The 19,284-nt window shown below is 54.2% G+C and overlaps 1 protein-coding gene and 1 long non-coding RNA gene across 17 annotated transcripts in view; one reads left to right on the forward strand and one right to left on the reverse strand.

Moving 5' to 3' along the window:
• The first annotated feature begins 231 nt into the window (after positions 1 to 231).
• FLI1 (Fli-1 proto-oncogene, ETS transcription factor) overlaps positions 232 to 19,284 on the forward strand; it is a 122,172-nt gene continuing 103,119 nt past the window's right edge. For 2 of the 15 annotated variants that reach the window (XM_058289274.1, XM_058289286.2), the window contains exons 1-2: positions 1,069 to 1,757; positions 2,993 to 3,073. In XM_058289274.1, coding sequence (XP_058145257.1) covers positions 3,035 to 3,073 — 39 coding nt within the window. In that variant the 5' untranslated portion in view covers positions 1,069 to 1,757; positions 2,993 to 3,034. Of the gene's footprint in view, positions 872 to 1,068; positions 1,758 to 2,992; positions 3,101 to 8,889; positions 8,913 to 9,472; positions 9,559 to 10,045; positions 10,370 to 19,284 lie in introns of those variants that run through there. The other 13 variants (XM_058289277.2, XM_058289278.2, XM_058289285.2 and 10 more) reach the window with 11 other exon arrangements.
• On the reverse strand, positions 5,078 to 9,328 carry LOC131276304 (uncharacterized). Of its 2 annotated transcripts, none has more exons than XR_009183788.2 (3): positions 8,759 to 9,328; positions 8,561 to 8,633; positions 5,078 to 5,713 (listed from the first exon to the last, which is right to left on the reverse strand). It is a non-coding gene; the product is annotated as an uncharacterized lncRNA (long non-coding RNA). The 2 variants fall into 2 exon arrangements; XR_009183787.1 differs by lacking the exon at positions 5,078 to 5,713 and adding an exon at positions 6,383 to 8,220.

Below are 19,284 nucleotides of genomic sequence, written 5' to 3' on the forward strand. Positions count from 1 at the left end.
TTCTTTTCAATGCATGACATTGTGTAGGCTGTGTTATCCAATGTGGGTGCACGTTTTGTTTTATTTGTGGTTCTTTGGAATAGTGTGTTCTCTTTGGAAGGGAAGGACAATCTCCCCAAGAATCGAAAGAACAAATATGGGACAGTGCCTCGAGCCGGTCCCCTCCCCAAGGCCTGGCTTGTTTTCCTAAGCATCGGTCAGGAATGTGCAGGGCGGGGCAGCGCGGCCCTCGCCCTGCGCCCCAGTCACGGTCCCGGGCTGGCCTTTCACCTCCCAGCTCTCTGGGCTGCTCTTATTAAGCAGCAAAATGTTTCAATATGTTCAGCTTCAGGGGAGGGACGGGAGAGAAAAATCGGGATATTGTTGAGAAGGAAATAATGAATAACCCTGCCGCCAGTCCTGGCACCCCCCATGTGGGGAGATGTGGGTGATAAGTGTGCCTTCTCCTCGAATGGAGTCCTACCAGTGGCCTTTTGATCAGAAATGTCCAGAGCTCGGGAGGGGGCAGGTTGTGGGGAGCAGGTACTAAACGAATGTTCTCAAAGGATGCAGAGTCAAAGAGGAGAACCCTTGATCGAGGCACTGGGGCAGACTCCGGGAGGTCCACAAAGGTGTCTGTTTTGTTTCTCCAAATTGGCCCACTCCCATCTCTGCTCCTAACAGCGACCTCCACACTCCCCTCACCCACTGCCAACTTAAAAACCACCTTCTAGTCCCTCTCTTGTGGTACCTGCAGTGCGTTTCCAGCAGGAGTACTTCCCTACTCCAGGAGAGGAGGGTGGGAAACCTGTCCCACCAAAGGAGGACATAAGCAACTCATCGGCAATTCCAGGTAGGGTTGGTGGAGATGAAAGCAACCGAAGGAGCAAATGTAAGTGCGGACTCTGAAATTTAAGTCCCATTCAAGGCCCGGTCTACATAAGTAACGAAATGAGCAACCATCGAAATTTCAAAAACACAAACAGGAGCACACAGAAATGACTCTTACTAAAAGTTTAATTTTTTTTCATTAAAACCCCTAAGATAGGATCGCTTCTCTAAAACTCACAGTCCACTTTGCTCTTACAGATGCTGCCCAGGATATGGGTCAGAAGGTGTGTTCTTGGAGACTCTGAAGAAGGGGGTGGAGGAACTCTTAAGTAGAAAAAATTTAAGGATTTGGGTGGGGGAAAGCTTTCGTCAATATGACCTCTAGGAAATGATTACTTGCATAGCAATGATTTGAAACTTTCAAGAAATCAGCTGGAAGAAGGCCTGGGTCTCTACAGGATGTTTCCTCTTGGCTGCATGTCTTTATGTTATATGCGCGGGCGATTTCAAGTGTTCCTGAAAGTTTCCTAGTCATACAGGGAGGTTTCTGGAAAAGCAGCTGGAGTTAGATGTCCTATTAGAACAATTCATCAGACGCCAGCTGAAATAGTGATAAGAAAACGGAAATCAAATTAAAAGAGGGGAAAAGAGAAAGGAAGAGGGCACCGGACCACGAGCACTGAAGAAGGGCTGCGGACAGCAAAGCCACCGCGCGTGCACAGCCCAGCCCACCGCGGCCACCGCCACCGCGATGCCCAGGGGCCGAGAGCGCCCGGCGCGATGCGCCGGGAAGAAAGGCCAACTTTGACTGGACCGAGTCAGCAGGGTTCATTCGGCGCGGTCCGGGCTGCGGGCATCCCGGGCGCAGAGAGCTCGCACCACCAGCTGGAACTTCCTGCAGGCGCCGCCGTCCCGCGCCCGCCGGCTCAGCCGCGAAGGGTGCCAAGGTGAGCGCTCCTTTGGGTGCCATCTCCTGAGGCGCTGCGCGGGGGTATGGGCGTCTCTCTCGGCTCAGCCGCCGGCCTTCCTTGCAATGGGGAAACGCAGAGCTTCCGGGGGGGCTCTTTCTTTCTTTCATTCTCTCCGGGGCTTCTTTGGCCTCCTTTAGGCGGCCTCCCTCCTGCTGGCTTGGGAATTTCACTCGGGCTTTGAGAGGAAATGGGGGAGACCCTGGAGAAAGGGAGTCAGGGGGAAGAGGCAGGGAAGGGCCTCGATGGGCCAGACAAACCAACCTAGTCCCTGAACTGTGTGTGTGTTGTGGCTTCAGGAGCCAAAGGAAAGGGGGGAAAAAAGCAAGAGAGAAAGAAAAAGCTGGAATGTGTTAGCGGGGAGAAGACTGCTTTATCAGAAACACATTGGCTGCCGGAGAAGCTGTGCACTGCCACGTTCAAGATGGTTTAAGAGAAGGAGGGAAGGAGAGGGACGGCCGCCAGGCCTGGCCTGGGTACCTGGCTAAGGAGAGTGACTCCCTCACGTGCACAGGCACCTGGTATCCTGGGGGGGGGGTCTCCTCAGTCCGCCCCCCAAATACTCAGACTTGAGACCACCTTCCCGCCACCAACACGAGGTCCCTCCTTCCTTGTCGGTACCTCTGCCTGCAAACCTGGTTTCTTTCCGAAGGGGAGGGGGAAGATGGTCAGGGAAAGGGGACGCCACAGCCTCCCTGGCCAGTCTTCCTCCTGGTCCTCGACAAGGGAAGAGCGGGGCAGCCGGACGCAGGCTGATGGGTGGGGGCAGTGGGGCGTCAGGCAGAAGGTCTGTGCCGGTGCCCAGGGGTCAGGCAGCCTCAGCTGGCAAACGCACCTCTCTGCCGCCCGCTTCTCTCCTTTGACCAGTACAGGCCGCAAGCGTCCCCAGGTGGGCACTTGCCCAGACCCCCGGCAAGGTGCGCGTCTCCGCTCGCGGGCTTACAGGCTGGAAGGGCCAGACGGGGCAGGGTGAGCGGGCGCTCAGCCCCTCACCTTCCCAGGCCTCGGGGGCTCTACCTGAAGCCGCCGAGGCAGAGGCGCAGGGAGGGCGCTGGCTGCGGAACCCCCCTCGCTGCTCCAGGTGGCCTGAGCCCCCGCCCGCCACGGCGCCCCGTTCTTCCCCTTTGCCTTCCCCCTTCACCGGCCTCACCCCTCGCCCCGCGGATGCCTCCTGAGCTCTCCAAGGCGGGTGACTTGAGATTTCTCCTCCCCAGGTTGATTCTTCAACCTTCAGGACCCTTCCTCACCCAGCCAGGATGTTTCAGACAGTCCCCGACACGTCGTCTTACGTCAAGGTAAGACATGACAGCGTCTTTAAACAGGTAATAATCCCCAACCCTTCACCCTCTAGGCAGCGGCTGGTCCCTAATCCCCCCTAATGGGCGGGGAGGAGGGCCGTGCTCCCACCCCAGGGGTAAGGGCGGTCGCCCCCAGGCGCGGTGGCGCAGCGCCCCCGGAAGCAGCGGAGCTCCTGGCCGCAGGGCGCGGAGGCGCGGCCGCGGCTGCCCGGCTTGGTGGTGCGCTCTGCGCCCCTGGCGCCCCGCGGGCTCTCCGCGTTACCGGCGTGTGCACGAGGGCGAGTGTGCATGTGGCCGTGTGTGTACGCGTGTGCGCGGGCGTGCCGCGCTTCTCCTACCGTTCGACGTCGCCTCGCCCTCAAGCCCACCTTCCTTGACCCCGCCGGTCCCTCCAACGCGCAGATGGCGATATGTGACTGCACCCGGACGGGCTTTTTTCTTTTCCGCAACAATTCCCAAGAATGTAAACAAGCCGAGGCCGGGACATCTGGGTTCCACGCTTAAGGAAAACGGGCGGGCAGGGCGGAGCCGAGGGCGTGAGGGGCGGCCTTGCGCGGGTCCCGACGGCGGCGAGGTCCTCCCGCCATCCGGCCGCGACCTCCCTCCTTACGGGGGGGAGGGGGGTCCCGGAGCCCAACACTGCCTGACCCTTCCCTCCACGGGAGAGGGAGGACCCTCCTAGGGTTCTGCAAACATCCGACCCTCCCCGGGACCCGCAGCCCCGCCCCTCGGCGCCCCCCACTCTCCGCGCACCCCAGCTGGGCTACCCCCGCGTCCGCAAGTGGTCGCGCGGTTCAGCAGCCGGGGGTGCGTGGTGCAAGCGGCCACGTGGAGACCACAGTGGGAGGTGATTTCTCCAGTCTGGTCCAAGGAGCTCCGATTATGCGTCCATCCCTCCTCCCCTGTCTCGCAAGGGGGACTTGGGGGCGCACGGGAGCATCTCCCTGCCCACCCGCGAGGCCAGGTTCTGGAAGCTTGGCCCGGCAGGGACGTTTAATCGATGGTGAATTTGTGAATGAATGAATCAATGAATGGATGGAAAATTGGTGAATGAATGGAGGAACCGATGGCTCACGGAGGTGCCAGACCATGGGGAGACGCTTGAAGTGTGCCCGGGGCGGCTCTGTCCAGTGTCCTGGAGATGTTAAGGCAGTTGTAGCCCCTCCCAGTACCCCACGCGAGCTAAGGGCACCCTCACTTTTAGCCCCGTTTAAGGGCCGCTAATGGCCCTGAGGGGAACGGCAGGCTCTCTCCCACCCACTGGTATCCTGAATCAGACCTCAGGACTGACAACCCTAGAGGCGCAATTAGGGACCCCGGAGCCTGGCTCAGGCCAAGGGTCAGAGAGAAAGCCAACGGGCCCTGGAGAGCCCGCCTGGTGGCCGTCTGGGAGCTGCTGATGGTTGGAGGAGCCGTTCGCCCCAGGAGCTCTTTGCAAAGGGAAAAAAATGGATTTTTTCAGCAGCCACAAAGTTTGTATTGTTGCACAAAGGGGTGCATTGATGGCAGCGAAAGGTCTGCCTAGCAGGGACAATCTTGGGTCTGTTCCGCCGGCGCCCTCCGCCAGCCGTTTGCCAGAGGGGCACAAACAGTCCGGGACTGCCAAGCCCCTGCAGCTCCCCGTCAGGCCCTGGGCTGGGGATTGTTGATAAACACCACGGGCCCCGGCGCCGGGACCCCAGGAGCCCCAGCCAGTCCCTGCCCTGCCCTGAGGGGCCAGCCATGCCCACTCCACGGGGCAGCATCTGGGCACACGCCGGGCTCAAGGAGGTGCCAGCAGGAGAGCGCTTTAGCTGGGGATTTGGAGCCTGGACAGGCGACAGGGACAGGATAGAGCAAGGGTGTGGAGGAGGGGGAAGGAGCGAGACTCTTCGAGCGGGAGGGACAGAAGCAGGAAAAACGCTGGTATCCCTGTTAGCCGCTCTCAGATTTTTTGCCAGGCTCTGTTCCCAGGCGTTGTATGTGTCCTAATTTAATATTTATAACCACCCCACCTAGTAGTTCGGTTTTCCAGATGAAGGGTTTATTGGACATACGGGCCACTACAGCCAAAGTACAAATAACGGTGAAAATTTGCTGAGCGCCAGGCAAGTTCAAAACCCTCATTTCATCCTCACAACAACCCTGCCATTGTACAGATAAGGAAACCAAGCCACACAGAGGTGACCACGCTTGTTCAAGGTAACAGCTAAGTTCAGAACTAGAATTCTAACCCAAGGTTGGCAGATCTCAAACCAGAACCTTCTGCAGGCTAATGGGGGTGGGGTCAAGGAGACCCCCACGAATAACCCTACCGGAGGTGAGTGGGCGCGGGGCTCAAAGCTCTGCCCTGACTCTCATCCAGAGCTTCCCTGTGGCCAGGCCTCCGCACTGGGGGCCAGCAGTGTCCTCCTCCTTTCCTTCTTTGCGTTGCTTCCCAGGTGCCCGGCGCTTCCCCCCCCCCCCCCCCCCCCCCCCCCCCCGGCAGCCTGTGAATTCGGTCTGTCCAGCCATCGAGGGCGCGGCAGGGAGGGAGACAGCTCGCCCCCTCCACCCTGGGAGAATGGTAGTCCAGAATGCTCGGTCACAGGGTCCGGGGCGGCATCTGGCTGGAAGGTCCTGAGCTGTTCCGGGTGGAGCTGGTACACGGGTCTCGGCCTAGAAAGAACGCTGTTGTGGGGAGCGGCTGGGAGGCCGGGGGCTGGCGGAGAGCGGAGATGGTGAACTCTCCAACGAACGCCCCCCTCCTGGCGCCGCCCCTGGGTGAGGGTCCGCCACCCTTTGTCAGCCTGCGCTCGCCGGTCAGCCTGGGACTCCCTGGGGCTTCCTTTTCGACGCCGGCTGGTCTGGGGACCCGGGCCGGGAGCGCCCGGGGCTCGGGGCGCAGGGACCGCCTGCCCCCGCTCCCAGCCCTGCGGGGCCGCCTCTGCCTCCCACGTCGCGCCCTGGACCCGCTTGGCGCACAGGCAAAACCGAGCGTGGGGAGCGGGCAGGGGCCGAGCAGAGGCTCTAAATCTTTCTGCGAATCTGTGAGGAGATGAAGTCTGAGAAACAAATTCAAAGCAGGCGCGCCTGCAGAGCCTTCCTGCAGAAATATTCCCCGGCATTCAAGCGCATCCAGGGGCGGCTCGGGCTGCCTTGTTTGGCTAAGGTCAGACGAGACTCGAGTTCTCCAATAAAAATAAATCTCAAATTAATTATGGCCTCGAGCGAGGGGCCAGACACTTGAAGCCGCAGTTGTGCAGTCTGGACTTTTGGCGCTGGCTTTCTCGCTCGCCCACCCCTCCCCCGCCCCCTCTCTTCCTCCCCCCACCCCCACCCCCACCCTTTGCCAACTCGAATCCCAGCCGAGGCCGCCCTGGACCTGGAGCCGGGGGTGGGGGAAGGATCCGCCAGCCTGGAGCGTGCAGCCAGGCCTGGCATCTTTCGGGGTGTCAAGTGACAGGAGCCGCCCTGGCCTCCAGAGCCACCCCAGGGACCCGGCTCTGGTGGTCGCCCCACTCCCCGCCAGGGCAGGGACCGGAGGAACCCGGGAAGCCGCGTCTGGAAAGCTTTGACCCGGTCAAAAGGGCTGCCACTGTGCGAGCCAGGACACGTTTGGCCCCGCCGCGCTCCTCCCGCGCTCCTCCCGAGGGAAGCCGGACTTCCGCGTCTTTGAAAATGTTGTCAAGTGCGGATGGTGGGAGGCGAGCCACCCCACCAGCGTTCGAATGAAAATGCTTCCAATCCCGAGCGTTCTCGAATCTCGGCCCCAAGTGCGCGCTTCCAGATGGAGAAAGGTGTGCAGGTGGCGCTGTTTTGCTGTGGGGTTTTCCCCAGTGGTAGCTTTAAAAACTAAACAAACAAACAACCTCTTCCGCCTGTGCCTTCCTTGGCTGTGAGCGTCCCCTGGCTGGAAAGCCAGCGCGGGTGGTGGCATGGGAGCCCACAGGACCCGGCACCACTCCTGCTCACCAGCCCTGCCCAGTCTGGGAGCAGAGAGGCAGGGCAGTCCCTGGGAGCCAGAAAAGAGGGTGTGCGCCAGTGTGTGGGACCCGGGCATCCAGTCCCCAGCTAGGCAGAGGGCTAGGAAAGGGAGGGGAGGAAGAAAGGAGAGGGAGAGGAAAGGGGAAGGGACTCCCTCCCCCCCACCCCTAATTCCAAGACAGTTTTCATTTGTAGCGGGCCTCACCGCAGGCCCTCTATCAATTTGTCTCAATGCAAACATTCAAAATATTCTCTTTGGCTGCTGGTGAAAACAATGTGAGCTGCCAGGATCAAACCATCTTTCCAGATGTCTGGCGGTAACCACATTAAACAGGGCAGACTTGTTTACTGTTGTGTTTGGTTAGGCCTCCCCCCTCCCCTTCAGGATTTAAAAAAGCAGCCCGGAGCTGAGCATCAAATCCAGAGTTACATAAGTGGGGCAAACTTGTCCACCAGCCTGTCAACAGGAGATGGAGGGAATATGATACTCCCCCAAAGAGCTGTTCAGAATTGGGGGGGGGGGGGTCCTATTTGGAGGCATGGACAGGAGCCATCTCAGGGAGGGGGGCTGTTAAACGGCAAAGGGCCCTGGCACCGGTGCAGTGTGGTCAGAAGTGGGTAATGGCTATGCCAGTCTCTTTCTACCCCCCACCCCCACCCCATCCTGAAAATTGCGAAATTGCCATAGCTTTGGTTTTACAGGCAGAAGCAGAAAAGTGTGTTTGACTTCCACAGCCAAAAACAGGAGGGCCGGTCGTCATTTTAATCTAATCCCACACTGAACACTCCCGATGGGAAAGGCAGCTTGTGCTGAAAGGCTTGGGGGGTACTGGGGGACAGTGTTGGGGTGAATGAAGTGATCAGCTCAGGGAGGGCCATCTGTCATTTGCCCGAGTTGAACAGGAGCTGGGAAAAGAAACCTAGCCAAGGTGTTGGACACAGAGGTGCCTTCTAAAGTGCTAGAGGCTGGGGGCGGGGTGAGGGTTAGCCACGTGAGGGGTGGCCACTAAGGGCTCCAGGGACTGCCCAGCACCAGGAACGGGGGCTCCTGGCTGAGTTGGGTGTGTTGTGGGCTGAGAGCGGGGCAGTGTGGCTGGGGGTGCAGGGGGCTCTGGTGAGGTCCGGGTGGGAAGCCGCGGTCTCCCCCCCACGCCCTGCTGAAAAACCCTGTTGTCGTTTGAAGGTCGGCAGAGTCTGGGCTGAAAAGGAAACAATTTGGGGTTTGAAAGGATGTAATTCATTCTTCCTTTCCCTTTAACCTTTTTCCTTTCTGGAAAGCATGTGGAAACGCTGAAGGGAAGAGCCAGCGGGCGGGCGGGCCGCAGGGAGGAAAGGGTTAAGCCTGATTTCTTTTAATTGAACTCCAGAACTGGTGGCCCCAGGCAAAGGGGGGTGGGGGGGACTGACCCCGCTAGCGGTAACCAGATGTGGCGGTCCCGGGGGAGCCCCGGAGCAGACCCCTGGATTGAGAAGCAGACAGGAGTGGGGAGGGGGGAGTCGGCCCGGCCCCCCTCCCCCCACCCGCCCCCCCATACGCACACGGAGTCTCAATTGCTGAATCGCTGGCTGGCTGCACCCGCCGCTCCAGGTCTGGTCACGTTCAGCCCCGCGTCTGTATTCGAACCCAAAATTGGAGCTGAATTGATGAGACTAATTTCGAGAGGGGGGAGGGGGGAGGGAGGGCGGCGAGCGCGTTCTCGGGCTCAAATGCGCCTGAAGAAATAATCAATAAGTCACCTTTATCGCCGCGGTGGACAACCTTTTGAATTTTTTTTTTTCTCTCCTATTGATTTGGATCGCTTCTGGATTTTTTTTTTTTTCTTCCTTCCCCGGGCGGACTCTTAAATAAAAGTGAGAAAGTCCAAAGCGTGGCCTGGAGAGCGCGGACAAGGTAACCTGCTTTGGAGGTCGGGGAGAAGGGAGTCAGGCCAAGGGTCCCGGGGGTCCTCCTCGCTGTGCGGGGGCTCGGGGGCCGCCCCAGCTGGAGCGCGCGGCGGCACCCCGGGGTGCTGGGGGCAGAGCCCCGGGTGGCCGAGGGAAGGCCGGCTTGGCGGCTGGCTGGCGATGACGGTCCCGAGCGCGGGCGCCCAGGTCCCCCCCGGGGAGCTCGGGGCTGTGCGCTGCACGTGCTGAGCTACAGGAACCCGGGGAGCCGCGGGGAGGCAACGTCCCACCGCAGGTTCGGCTCGCAGGGGGAGTCGCAAGGGCGGCTCTGGCCGGGGCACCGGGTCTCGGGCCGTCGGGTCTCGGGCAGCGCGAGCGGTAGGACCCAAGCAGGCGCGGATGGCAGGCCTGGGGTGCCGCGGGTCCCCGCCCTCCGCGGGCGCCGGGAGCTCTCCAGGAGCCGGGGGCAGGGGCGCACCCGCCGGAGGGCGCCCTCTCGGAACAATGCGCTGGGAGGCGAGTCCGCGCGCGGGTCGCTCCCGGTCGGCCCAAGACGGCCCGGAGTCGGGGTGGCCGAGTGCGTGAGTCGCGCAGGCAGCGTCGGCAGCCGAGGGCGCGAGTGGAAAACTTCTCTCGGGATGCGCTTTTTAATGGTTGGTTTGCCCGAGGCTGCGTCCGGCTCTTCCCCGGCAGTAGGCGCCAGGTTACCCCGAGGCCGAGGAACTTAGCCCCCACCCAAAAAAAAAAATTTGACTCTGGCTGGAAAGAGCATTAATGAACGTATCTGTGGGAAGAAACGGAAAGTGAATGAGTCAGGAGGGCCACCTTCGGCCAAGAGCCGGGGGACAAGAAAGGAGGCCAGAGGCGTTTGGCTCTGGCCTTCGGGGGAAGGTGATGGGGAGGGCGGGGGGGGCGGCCGATTGCGCAGCAGCCGGGCGTGGACCCCCGGCATTGTTCCCGGCTCGCTCTTATCTCCCAGCACCGAGTATCCTGTGTGCGCCGCGCGTGAATGTGTCTGGGCATCGCGGCGTATATTTATATAGCGCGTGTGTGATGCGAAAAGCAGGACCCGCGGAGGCGAGGAAGAGGGGGTGTGGGGGGCGGGAGGACGGGGGAGCGCAGAGCGGAGAGGAGAGCGCGAGACAGAGCGAGCGAGCGAGAGAGAGCGAGCGAGAGAGAGATAGGACTTCCTCCCCGATTCGCAAAGTGAAGTCACTTCCCAAAATTAGCTGAAAAAAAGTTTCATCCGGTTAACTGTCTCTTTTTCGCTCCGCTACAACAACAAACGTGCACAGGGGAGCCGGGGCAGGGCGCTCGCGGGGGCACGCAGGGAGGGCCCGCGGCGCCGGGGAGGCCGCGCCGGGCGAATCCGCAGGGGCTGCGAGGGCAGGCTGCAACCGGGTCAATGTGTGGAATATTGGGGGGCTCGGTCGCAGACTTCGCCAAATGGACGGGACCATCAAGGTAAGCGGCGGGCGCGGGCCGGCGGGCGGGCTGGGCGCGGGGCGCCGGGGTCCCCGAAGACGTGGCCGCGCCGCCCGCCTTCCCCGCCCCGGCTTCGCGCCGTCTCCTCCCGCGCTCCGGTCGGCCGGCTGGCTGGCGGGGGCGGCCGCCGGGCTCCCTGCCGAGGGCGGGCTCCCGAGCCCCGGCCCCCTCCCTCCCTGGTGCCGGGCGCCGGGAGACCTGGGGACCCTCCCGGGGGACCTCCGGGTGCAGCCCTCACCCCCTGCCCGGCAGCCGGCGCGCCCCGGCCCGCCGCGGGGCACCCGCCCGGCGGCCGGCTTCCTCCCGCCGGAGGCCGCGGGCAGCGGGGGCGGCAGCAGCCCCCAGCCGCGTCCCTGACGGGTGGGCCCGGCGCGGGCAAGTGGCTGGGTGGTGGGCGGGCGGAAGCCCGGGTTTACAGGACAGCGCGGGCCGCTTGCCCTCCCCTCTCGGGGACTCCTGTCGCCCGGGTCTCGGCGCTCAGGGGCCGCCGGCGTCCGGGGAGCTAACGGGCCGGCCTCGCCTCGGGCCCCGCCGCCACCCCGCACTCGCCACCCGGGCCTCCGCGCTCAGGCCGCTCCGGCTGCAGGCCAAGGGCTGCGGCGCTGACTGCTCAAAGGGGGTCCGGCGCCCTTCGGGTCGCTCCCCGCCGCGGGCCGGCTCGGAGCCGGCGGCCGTGGCGCCCGCCCTGCCCAGCCGCCCGGCCTCGCTCCTGCTTGGGCTCTGGGTGGCACGGGGCCGCCCAGCATGACGGAGGAGGATCTGGGTCCCATGTCAAACTTCAGGAGGCTCGACTGCGGCTCCCTCCGAAAGGAGGAAGTGGAGCCGGGAGCTGAGAGAAGGGACACCCCCTAAGGCGGCTGGCCGCGGAGGGCCGGGGAAGGCCGGGTGCGGCCGACTCGCACCGAGGAGGGAATGAATGGGACCCGGAGTCAGCTGCGAGGCTGCAGAGCAGCGCCAAGCGGGGGGCTGTCTGGAAAAGTCGTCAGGCTGGTGAGGTGGGGACTGGCAGAGCCCACAGGACTCCACTCCCCGCCCGGGATGCAGTGAGGGGAGCTGAGGTTGGGGTCTAAAAATTTGAAGGTTTTATTTTCTTTGCTTTTTTTTTTTTTTTTTTGACTCCTTTGGAAAGTTTGAAATATGCTGACTTAGGTAGAAGGCACCAACCAAAGGCCCTTGAAAATCTGGAGATGAGATGACTGATTGTAACGCGTTAAGATGACTGAGCCAGCGCAAGGGTGGGTTCCTCCAGCTTAAGGTGTGTGGGTGAGGAGTGACTGAAAGAGGATTTCTATACAGACCTGGGGGGCGGGGCTCCGGGCCATTTTGTGCCTGTCTCTCTGCTTCACATTAGGGACTGTATTCAAGTGACTGTATCCTTCTCAGATTTGGCAATCAGATGCTGCAATCCAGAAAACTCTCCGTCGATGTACCCATTTGCCCAAATGACCCCTCCCCTGATCCCAAAGGGTGGTAGGATGGCTCCGGGGGTCTCGATCGGACGCCCTAAGGAGAAGTGAAGCAATATCTCTCGGTGTTGCAGATTGCTAAGCCCGGGCTGAGCGAAGGGAGGAAGCTGTGGTCTGTGTACCCAGGATGTGCTAACCTCTTAAGACACAGCGCACAGGGACTGGCATGGCAGGCCACGAGAACGGGCTTGGACCGGGCGCTTGGCACCTCATGCTCAGGATGGAAGAGAAGGGCCTCTCTTGGCCGGTGGGAACCTACTCCCCTCCTGAAGCACCTTTGTCTCTGGCCCAGGTCACCCGCCCCGGCAATGCAGTGGCGCCTCAAGCCATCGTCTACACCCAAAGTTCTTTGAGCCTTTAGTGTCTACTTTGGTATTTAAATTGTATGAAAGCCACAGTGTCCTGTTCCTGAGTGACCTTTGGGTCTTGGGGCTCCCAGATATGGAATGGTTTGAGCATTGGGGTTGGAGGGGACAGTGGGCCACGTTAGAGGCCAGCAGGCCTCTGGTCTGGCTGTGAGAATGCATGACCCACTAAACCTATTTGAGCTGCAACATCTTCATCGGTACAACCTCAACGGTGGGGCTCAGTTACCTCCAAAAATAATACCTGTCCAATCCTCCCTATTCTTAAAATACTATGCTTTTAGGCTCTCATGAGGACGCTTGCCTGATTGTCCGCTAAATCTGTTCCTTTACTGATAGAGTTTCAAGGACACTGAAGACAGGCTCTAGTTGCGGACACAAATTCAGAATGTGCACAACCAGTTTGAACGGCCTTGGAAGATCAGCTTCGAGTGACTGTGGGTTTTTTGCACCTGCGTATTTCTTCCTCAAATATAAGGCATGTCTCTATTTAAAAATACCTGTGGCCCTCAGAGCTCAGAAGGTGTTTGGTTCAGGAAGCAAGAGAAGCTGTATTTCTCTGCAGTAGCCCTTTATTTTGTTTATAATTTGCACAACTCCATAGGATTACAAAATCTCAATCTCATTACCCTTATGACAGTAAATCCTTCTGTCTCACGTTATCTTCTCCTTTCTTACTGTGTCTTCTGGGAAGGCTCTGAGCATCATGTTGGGACCACCAAAGTTTGTGGGCACAATCCCACCCTTCTTTCTTCCACTGACAAGTTAACCTGCGGTATGAAACAGCACCCTACCCGGCCCCCACTCCCCACACTGATATTATCAGTGTCGAAAAGCATGTGATACTGGTTGCTGTTTGCAAAAAAAAAAAAAAAATGACCTGGTTTCAAAAACTGCATCAGAATTCTGGGGGGAAGAGGACAAAGACGATGCAAACATGGTGGATGGGACAGGAAAATGAACAAGGTACCACTTTGAGCCAGAAAGAGAGTTCATTCTCAGCTCTGTGACTTAGCTGCTAGGTACCCTTCTGCGAGTCACTTGGCCCCCGATAGCATCTTCATCCATAAAATGGGGACCAACGCTCATCCCATGTGACAAGTTGCACTAAATCTGGGACCTTGGTTGAATACATGTTATTTGAAATTCTGCTTTAGGACAGAGCTTGTGGGGATTGATGGATTGGTCAGGAAACTAGATCACAGGTCTGGATTTACTATAAAGCATGTTTCGTTCATTGCGCAAGTATTTATTGTGTGCCTTTTATGCTCCAATGCTTTGTGGACTGTATTGAAGATGAAATGGATCAGAAGTCTTCCCGAGCTTACCTCTTAGTGGAGGTGAGAGACACGTCAGTAGAAAAAGAAATCTGTGTCCAGGGTGATGCATCTTCTGAGGCGCGAAAAGGCAGGTGGGCAGATAGAAAGTGATGGAGCTAGAGCAGGTATGAGGCCAGGGAAGGCGCCTCCCACAAGTGTGAAGCAGAGATTGCTATCACTTTTCATTCTTTACGTCAACAAAGTGCAGCACCACACAGCCAATAAATGATGGGAGAGGAAAGGGGCAAGAAAACTTGGGCTTTCACCTGGCTTCTGGGAGCCAGTGGAGAAAGAGTCAATGCAGGAGATGGGAACGGGTGGGCAGGCTGTCCATCGCAGGTGGCATGGTGCTTGTCCTGACCAGAAGGATTGTGGCAGGGTTTCAGGGACAGGGAGGGATACAGGAGAACAAAATATTTTCTTCTGTCCTCGAAAGGGAGGCTGCCTGCCCTCAGCAGCGTGAAATCAATCCACCTTTCCACCTCCATATGGCCCAGAATTGTGAGAACTCGAGGCAAGGTTGACTTTGTAGATTTATCTCTCCCCACCTTGGCACAGAATTGCTCCCGTCTGGTCATTTTCAAGCGGTGAATCCTGGTGGGTTTGTGAATAATTTCTCAAAAAGGCTTCCTTGCACTTCAACTGCTATTCAAATTCAAGTTGGAAGGTTTGTAACTGTAGAGGTTTAGCAGATATTCAGCTTGACATGCTCGTTCTACAGGTGAGGAAACTGAGGCCCAGGGTTGTTAGTGGAATTGTCCAAGATCACACAGCTAATTACTGACAGTGTCAGGGTGAGATTTCGGGGCTTCCAACCCCCAGGCCAGAGTTCTTTCCACTATATCATGTTGCTTTCATTTGTTTTCATTACATTGTTATGAATTATAGAATCCTAGAAGTGGTGTGTGTGTGTGTGTATGTGTATAAGAGAGAGAGAGAGACCTATAAAAAAATAGGCATTGAGAATCTGGCACTGTGGACTAAGACCCTTCTGTTGTTTAGTGAAAAAACCCATTACTATCAACTTGAATTATTTTCGTACTGAAAAATAAAACAAATTCCAAAGTTTCATATAGGAGCTTTACACAATTGTTTTCCCAAACAAATCCTTCTTTTACTGTAGGCAGGAAAAAAACAAAAAACAAACAAGACTGCCATTACCAAGAGACAGCAAAAAATATATAGTATTTCCTTTAAGTAACCAATGGGCCCCACTATAAACCATGGGTAGGTGGGCTGATTTTCTATGTCAATTTTCAATAAATGAATATTTGGCTATTTATAAATAAAGTGTATTCAGATGCTTTGGAACATAGCCTATGAATTCTTCTCCAGGCTGTGTATTAAAAAGGTCTTGAATAACAACCATATTAAATAAGATTCAATATTTCTACCTCTCCTCCTATTTGGACTTAAGCAGTTCACTTGGCATGGGTTTAAGAAAGTGGGTTTAAACCAAGTCTGTTTTCTAGAAATATGGTATTAGTCTTATGCCAGTACTGAGCTCCTCCCAGCATAATAAGTTGGGAAAATTTCTATGATGATGGGTTACCAGACAGAATTTCTGTTGGATCAGGGCCTTTATCCTCAACCTCCAGAAAATATCCCCAAATTGTCGGTCAACACACAGGCCATAGGCCAAGACCTCCTCTTTCTTGGGATCAGTCTGCTTCTTTATGAAGTTAGATATATAGGTTTTCAGATTAATACACACTGTTCAGAGTTACCATTTCACTAATTTAGAATTTGGAATGGAAAATCCACAATTTTTTTCTTTTTTAATTCAGGCAACCAGTTGCACTATGTAGGTTTAATTTGTTTTCGTTTTGTTCTGATAATGTGACTTTTTTGGTTTTGGCCTGTCTTTCAAACAGTGTTTCTGCATCCATCCTTTCTTGTTTTGTGAAAATTTTAGTAAGCCAAAGGACATTGGCCCTCATGTGCACACACACAGATGCATTACACAGGCACTGTCTCACAACACCTTCAACCAGTCAAAACAGCCTTTCTAGTTATCTCAGAGCTCCGCAGGTGTCTTCTCCTCTGTCAAAGACTCCACCCTGTTTCGCTTTCTGTTGCTTTAATGGTTTAATACCAAGAGTGTTCGTTCCATTCACATAACCGTCCATTAATGGCATGCTATTACTAAGGGATGTCACTCCTCTTGCTACTCACCACCACCCTGAAATGTTTCCCTTAGACAGTGTAATCATTTGGCCAAATATGGTGAACAATCTATGGAGTAACTCTTCTCCATGCAGCGCTGTCTTACTGGAATTCATAACCTCCACTGCCTCATTGGCACCGTAAGTCACCAGCCCTACTCCTGCAATTCAGTGGAGGTCTCTTGCAGGACTGTTTTGCAAGGGCCTGAACTGGGTGTGTTGGTGCTGCAAAGATGCAACCACAGTGGCCAAGGGCTACTGCCCAGGAGATGCAGCAGGAAGATGGGGGGTGAGCCATATGCATATATTATGGAAGCCCAGAGAAGGAGGGAGCAGGGGAAGACCTAGCAATTAGAATTATTTACATAGTCCCTTGCCATTTACAAATCACATTCACATAAACTATTGGATTTCATCCTCACAACAGCCCTCTGGGAGGGTATATCATCACATCACCATTTGGTACGGAGGATGTCAAAGTTTGGAGAGGTTAGGCAACTCACCCGAGATTACAACTAACAGATGACAGAGCTGGCCCTCCAGCCTCGTGTTGCTGATTCTAGAATGCTGTCATTTTCTGCATGCACCAGCCACACTGTCTCTTAGCATGGATGGATCTGGACCTAGGTCTTGAAAGGTGAGTAGGGTTTGCTCAGGAAGGTATGGGTCTAGGGCTTTCTGGGGAAGTGGAATAATTTAGTGGGAACACACGTGAGGGAAAGGGGGTGAGTGGAAAGCTTGGGTGGAATTGGATCACGGAGGCCTTGAATACCATAACAAAGAATTTGGGTCTTATAAAGTAGGCAGAAAAGAGGGATCAAAAAGTTTTTGAATTGAGGGATGAGCTACATAGCTGTACAAATCTATTACGAACGGAATCCTTCCTCTTCTCATCCTCCTGCTTAGGAAATGCGTAGGGGAGTGGCTCAGTCCCTTATCGGAGGCCACACAAGTGGGCAGCGGTCAGGGTTAGAGTCAGAACATTTTGACAACCAGTCATATGTTCAGGCATCCAGGCCGTGCTATCAGCTGTCTTTGAGGTTATCTTTCTATTAAATACAGAGGTGGGAGAGAGAGGAGAAACATTTCACCAGATCTCATTAAATATGTGCTCATCCCTTTTCCTCCTTTAAATGTGTCTTCCTTCCCAATGTTCTGGATTTTCACAGCAAGTTGTCTTTTCCACCGGGTACTCTGTGCTGGGCTACAACTTCGGTTCCTTTTGAGAATGAGTCAATGGGTAGTAACTTAGAAGAGACAAAAAGGAAAGATTGTTTCCTTGAAACTCAAATCAAATTTCTTTGGAAATTCAGACCTCTTTCATGGGTTGGTTGGGCCCATCACCTTAGCTGGAAACACTGACGTTTCACCCGAGCAAACCAAAGATTCAGCGCATTATCATCCTTACGCCAGGTAGGATCCAAGACTGATCTTCAGATCATGCTGATCAGCTCTGAGATGGCTCAGCTCTCCGAAAATGAACTAAAACACTGAAGCATTTGAGAATGTCCCCATCTTTGGTGAACAATGCTTCTATCATTTCATTCATGATCAAAATCCCAGAGTATGAAGTGGTTTGGAGTCATCTTAATGAGAGTTCAGACTTGGAAATTAAAATGCCTTCCCAACAGTAGGACTTGTTCACCCAGCTAGGGCCATGTGTAAGGTAATGAAAGACCTTATGTCACATCTCAGTACACACATGCAAGAGACCAGAATTATAGGTGCCCGGGGAGCTTTAACCTTGAATTTCTAGACATCTAACATTCCAGTAGCTGAGTTGTTGGGTCTGAAAATATGGGTATACACTGATTTTATGTGTGAAGGAATCTGAGTGTGAACAATTTTCCAGTACCTTTCATGTAGCAGAAATGTGAAGACAGACAGGTTAGTACATATGAAAAATACTTGGTTTGAGAGTCTTTCAGCTATTGTTGCTTGATCTATGTAAATGTATATATCTAGATGGAAATTCTCATCTTGTTTTCAGGCATTTGTCACTTAATTCATATTCGTTCATTCACCCTCTCATTCATTCACCCATTGTTCACTCATTCATTCTCCCAAACAATACTGCCAGGCACAATGTTCAATGAAACTCCATGTAAAGGAACCAGAGCAAGATGTGGATACTATTGCTTCCAGATTTCTAAAGAGTAGAGGTTTCTCTGCTTTCTGATTTTAAGCTCTGACTATTGGATATTCCAAGTAAATCATTGGGAGAAACTTTATTTGTTTTATTATTAGAAGAAAGTTAGGACACATTTTCCCAAAGAAGACAACTAGTAAATAGTCTCTACTGCCTCTTTACTTTTGGTGATACATCTCCACTGTATGGGTATTTCTGGAAAACCAGTTATTCAGCCAAGGAAATTCCTTCGTCCTCTTACCCTTCCTCAGGTTTAGTTCTTCCATTTTTATATTACCATGAAAGAAAACTACCATAAATAAAGTGAAAAGATAAATGAGAAACTGAGATAAATTATTTCTTATACACGAGACAATGGGCAAATACCTTAATATACATAGACTACTTCCAAACCAATGAGAAAAAGATAGACCACCTAACAGAAAAATAGGTAAATGCTGTTAATAGGCATTCAATAGAAAACAGAGGCTGATAAACATATGAAAAGAATCTCAGCCTCATGCATAAAGAAATCCAAATGAGAACAATGAAATCTCAACAGTTATCACTTGTTACTAAAACAGTTTAATAATTATCAGGTCAGAAAAAGTGATGAAAATGTCCCTGTCTTACCCTACTGGTAGGATTGTAACTTGATATAATCTTTCTAGAGGGGAATCTGAGAAATACCTCATGATATGCTAAATATTTTTACAAATCCGATAATTCCAATTTTTAAAAATCTTAAGCATGTCTTACATGATGTTTACCCAGATATCAAATTATTTGTACCAAATGCTCATTGCAGCATGGGAAATCATCTAAATGCCCATTAACAGGAAATTAGATCAATAAATTATGGAGAATTCATATGAGAGACTTCTCTGCAACTGATACATCGAATAAAATCGATTATCTACAGACATCGGTTTAGAACATTCTCCAAGGCATATTGTTACACAGAAAAAAGCAAGTTCTAAAATATGTGGCCCCATATTTGTAAAAAGAAAAATTGAAAACGCACACATATGAATGGTTATTTATGCATAGCCAGTTTCTCTAAGTGGCTAACTCTGAGCAAGGAAAATAGACTTTTACTTTTTGCGGTATAAGCTTCTCCAGTGTTTATTTGTTTTCAGTCATTAGTATATATTATTCAGAGACCTGAATTCCAATCCCAATCCTACCCCCAAACTACCTATTGTGTCTTAGGCAAGGAACTTCATTCTTTCAGTATTCATGTAAACTTTCCCCTGATAAAAGTTTTCTCATGTATAAAATGAAGACCTGATTTTTAACTTTCCATTTCACACTCACATCTGTATAACTCTTGATCCTGGGCAGGCTTTAAAAGCATTTCTTATTTGGGGGGCACGGATGGTTGATTTGCTCATCTGCTATCTATCTGGATTCTATCGCTCTTCTCTCCAAACCTAAGACTAGGTTTTGTA

The sequence above is a fragment of the Dasypus novemcinctus genome, chromosome 27 (genome assembly GCF_030445035.2).
Source record: "Dasypus novemcinctus isolate mDasNov1 chromosome 27, mDasNov1.1.hap2, whole genome shotgun sequence".
Classification (NCBI taxonomy): Eukaryota; Metazoa; Chordata; class Mammalia; order Cingulata; family Dasypodidae; genus Dasypus; species Dasypus novemcinctus.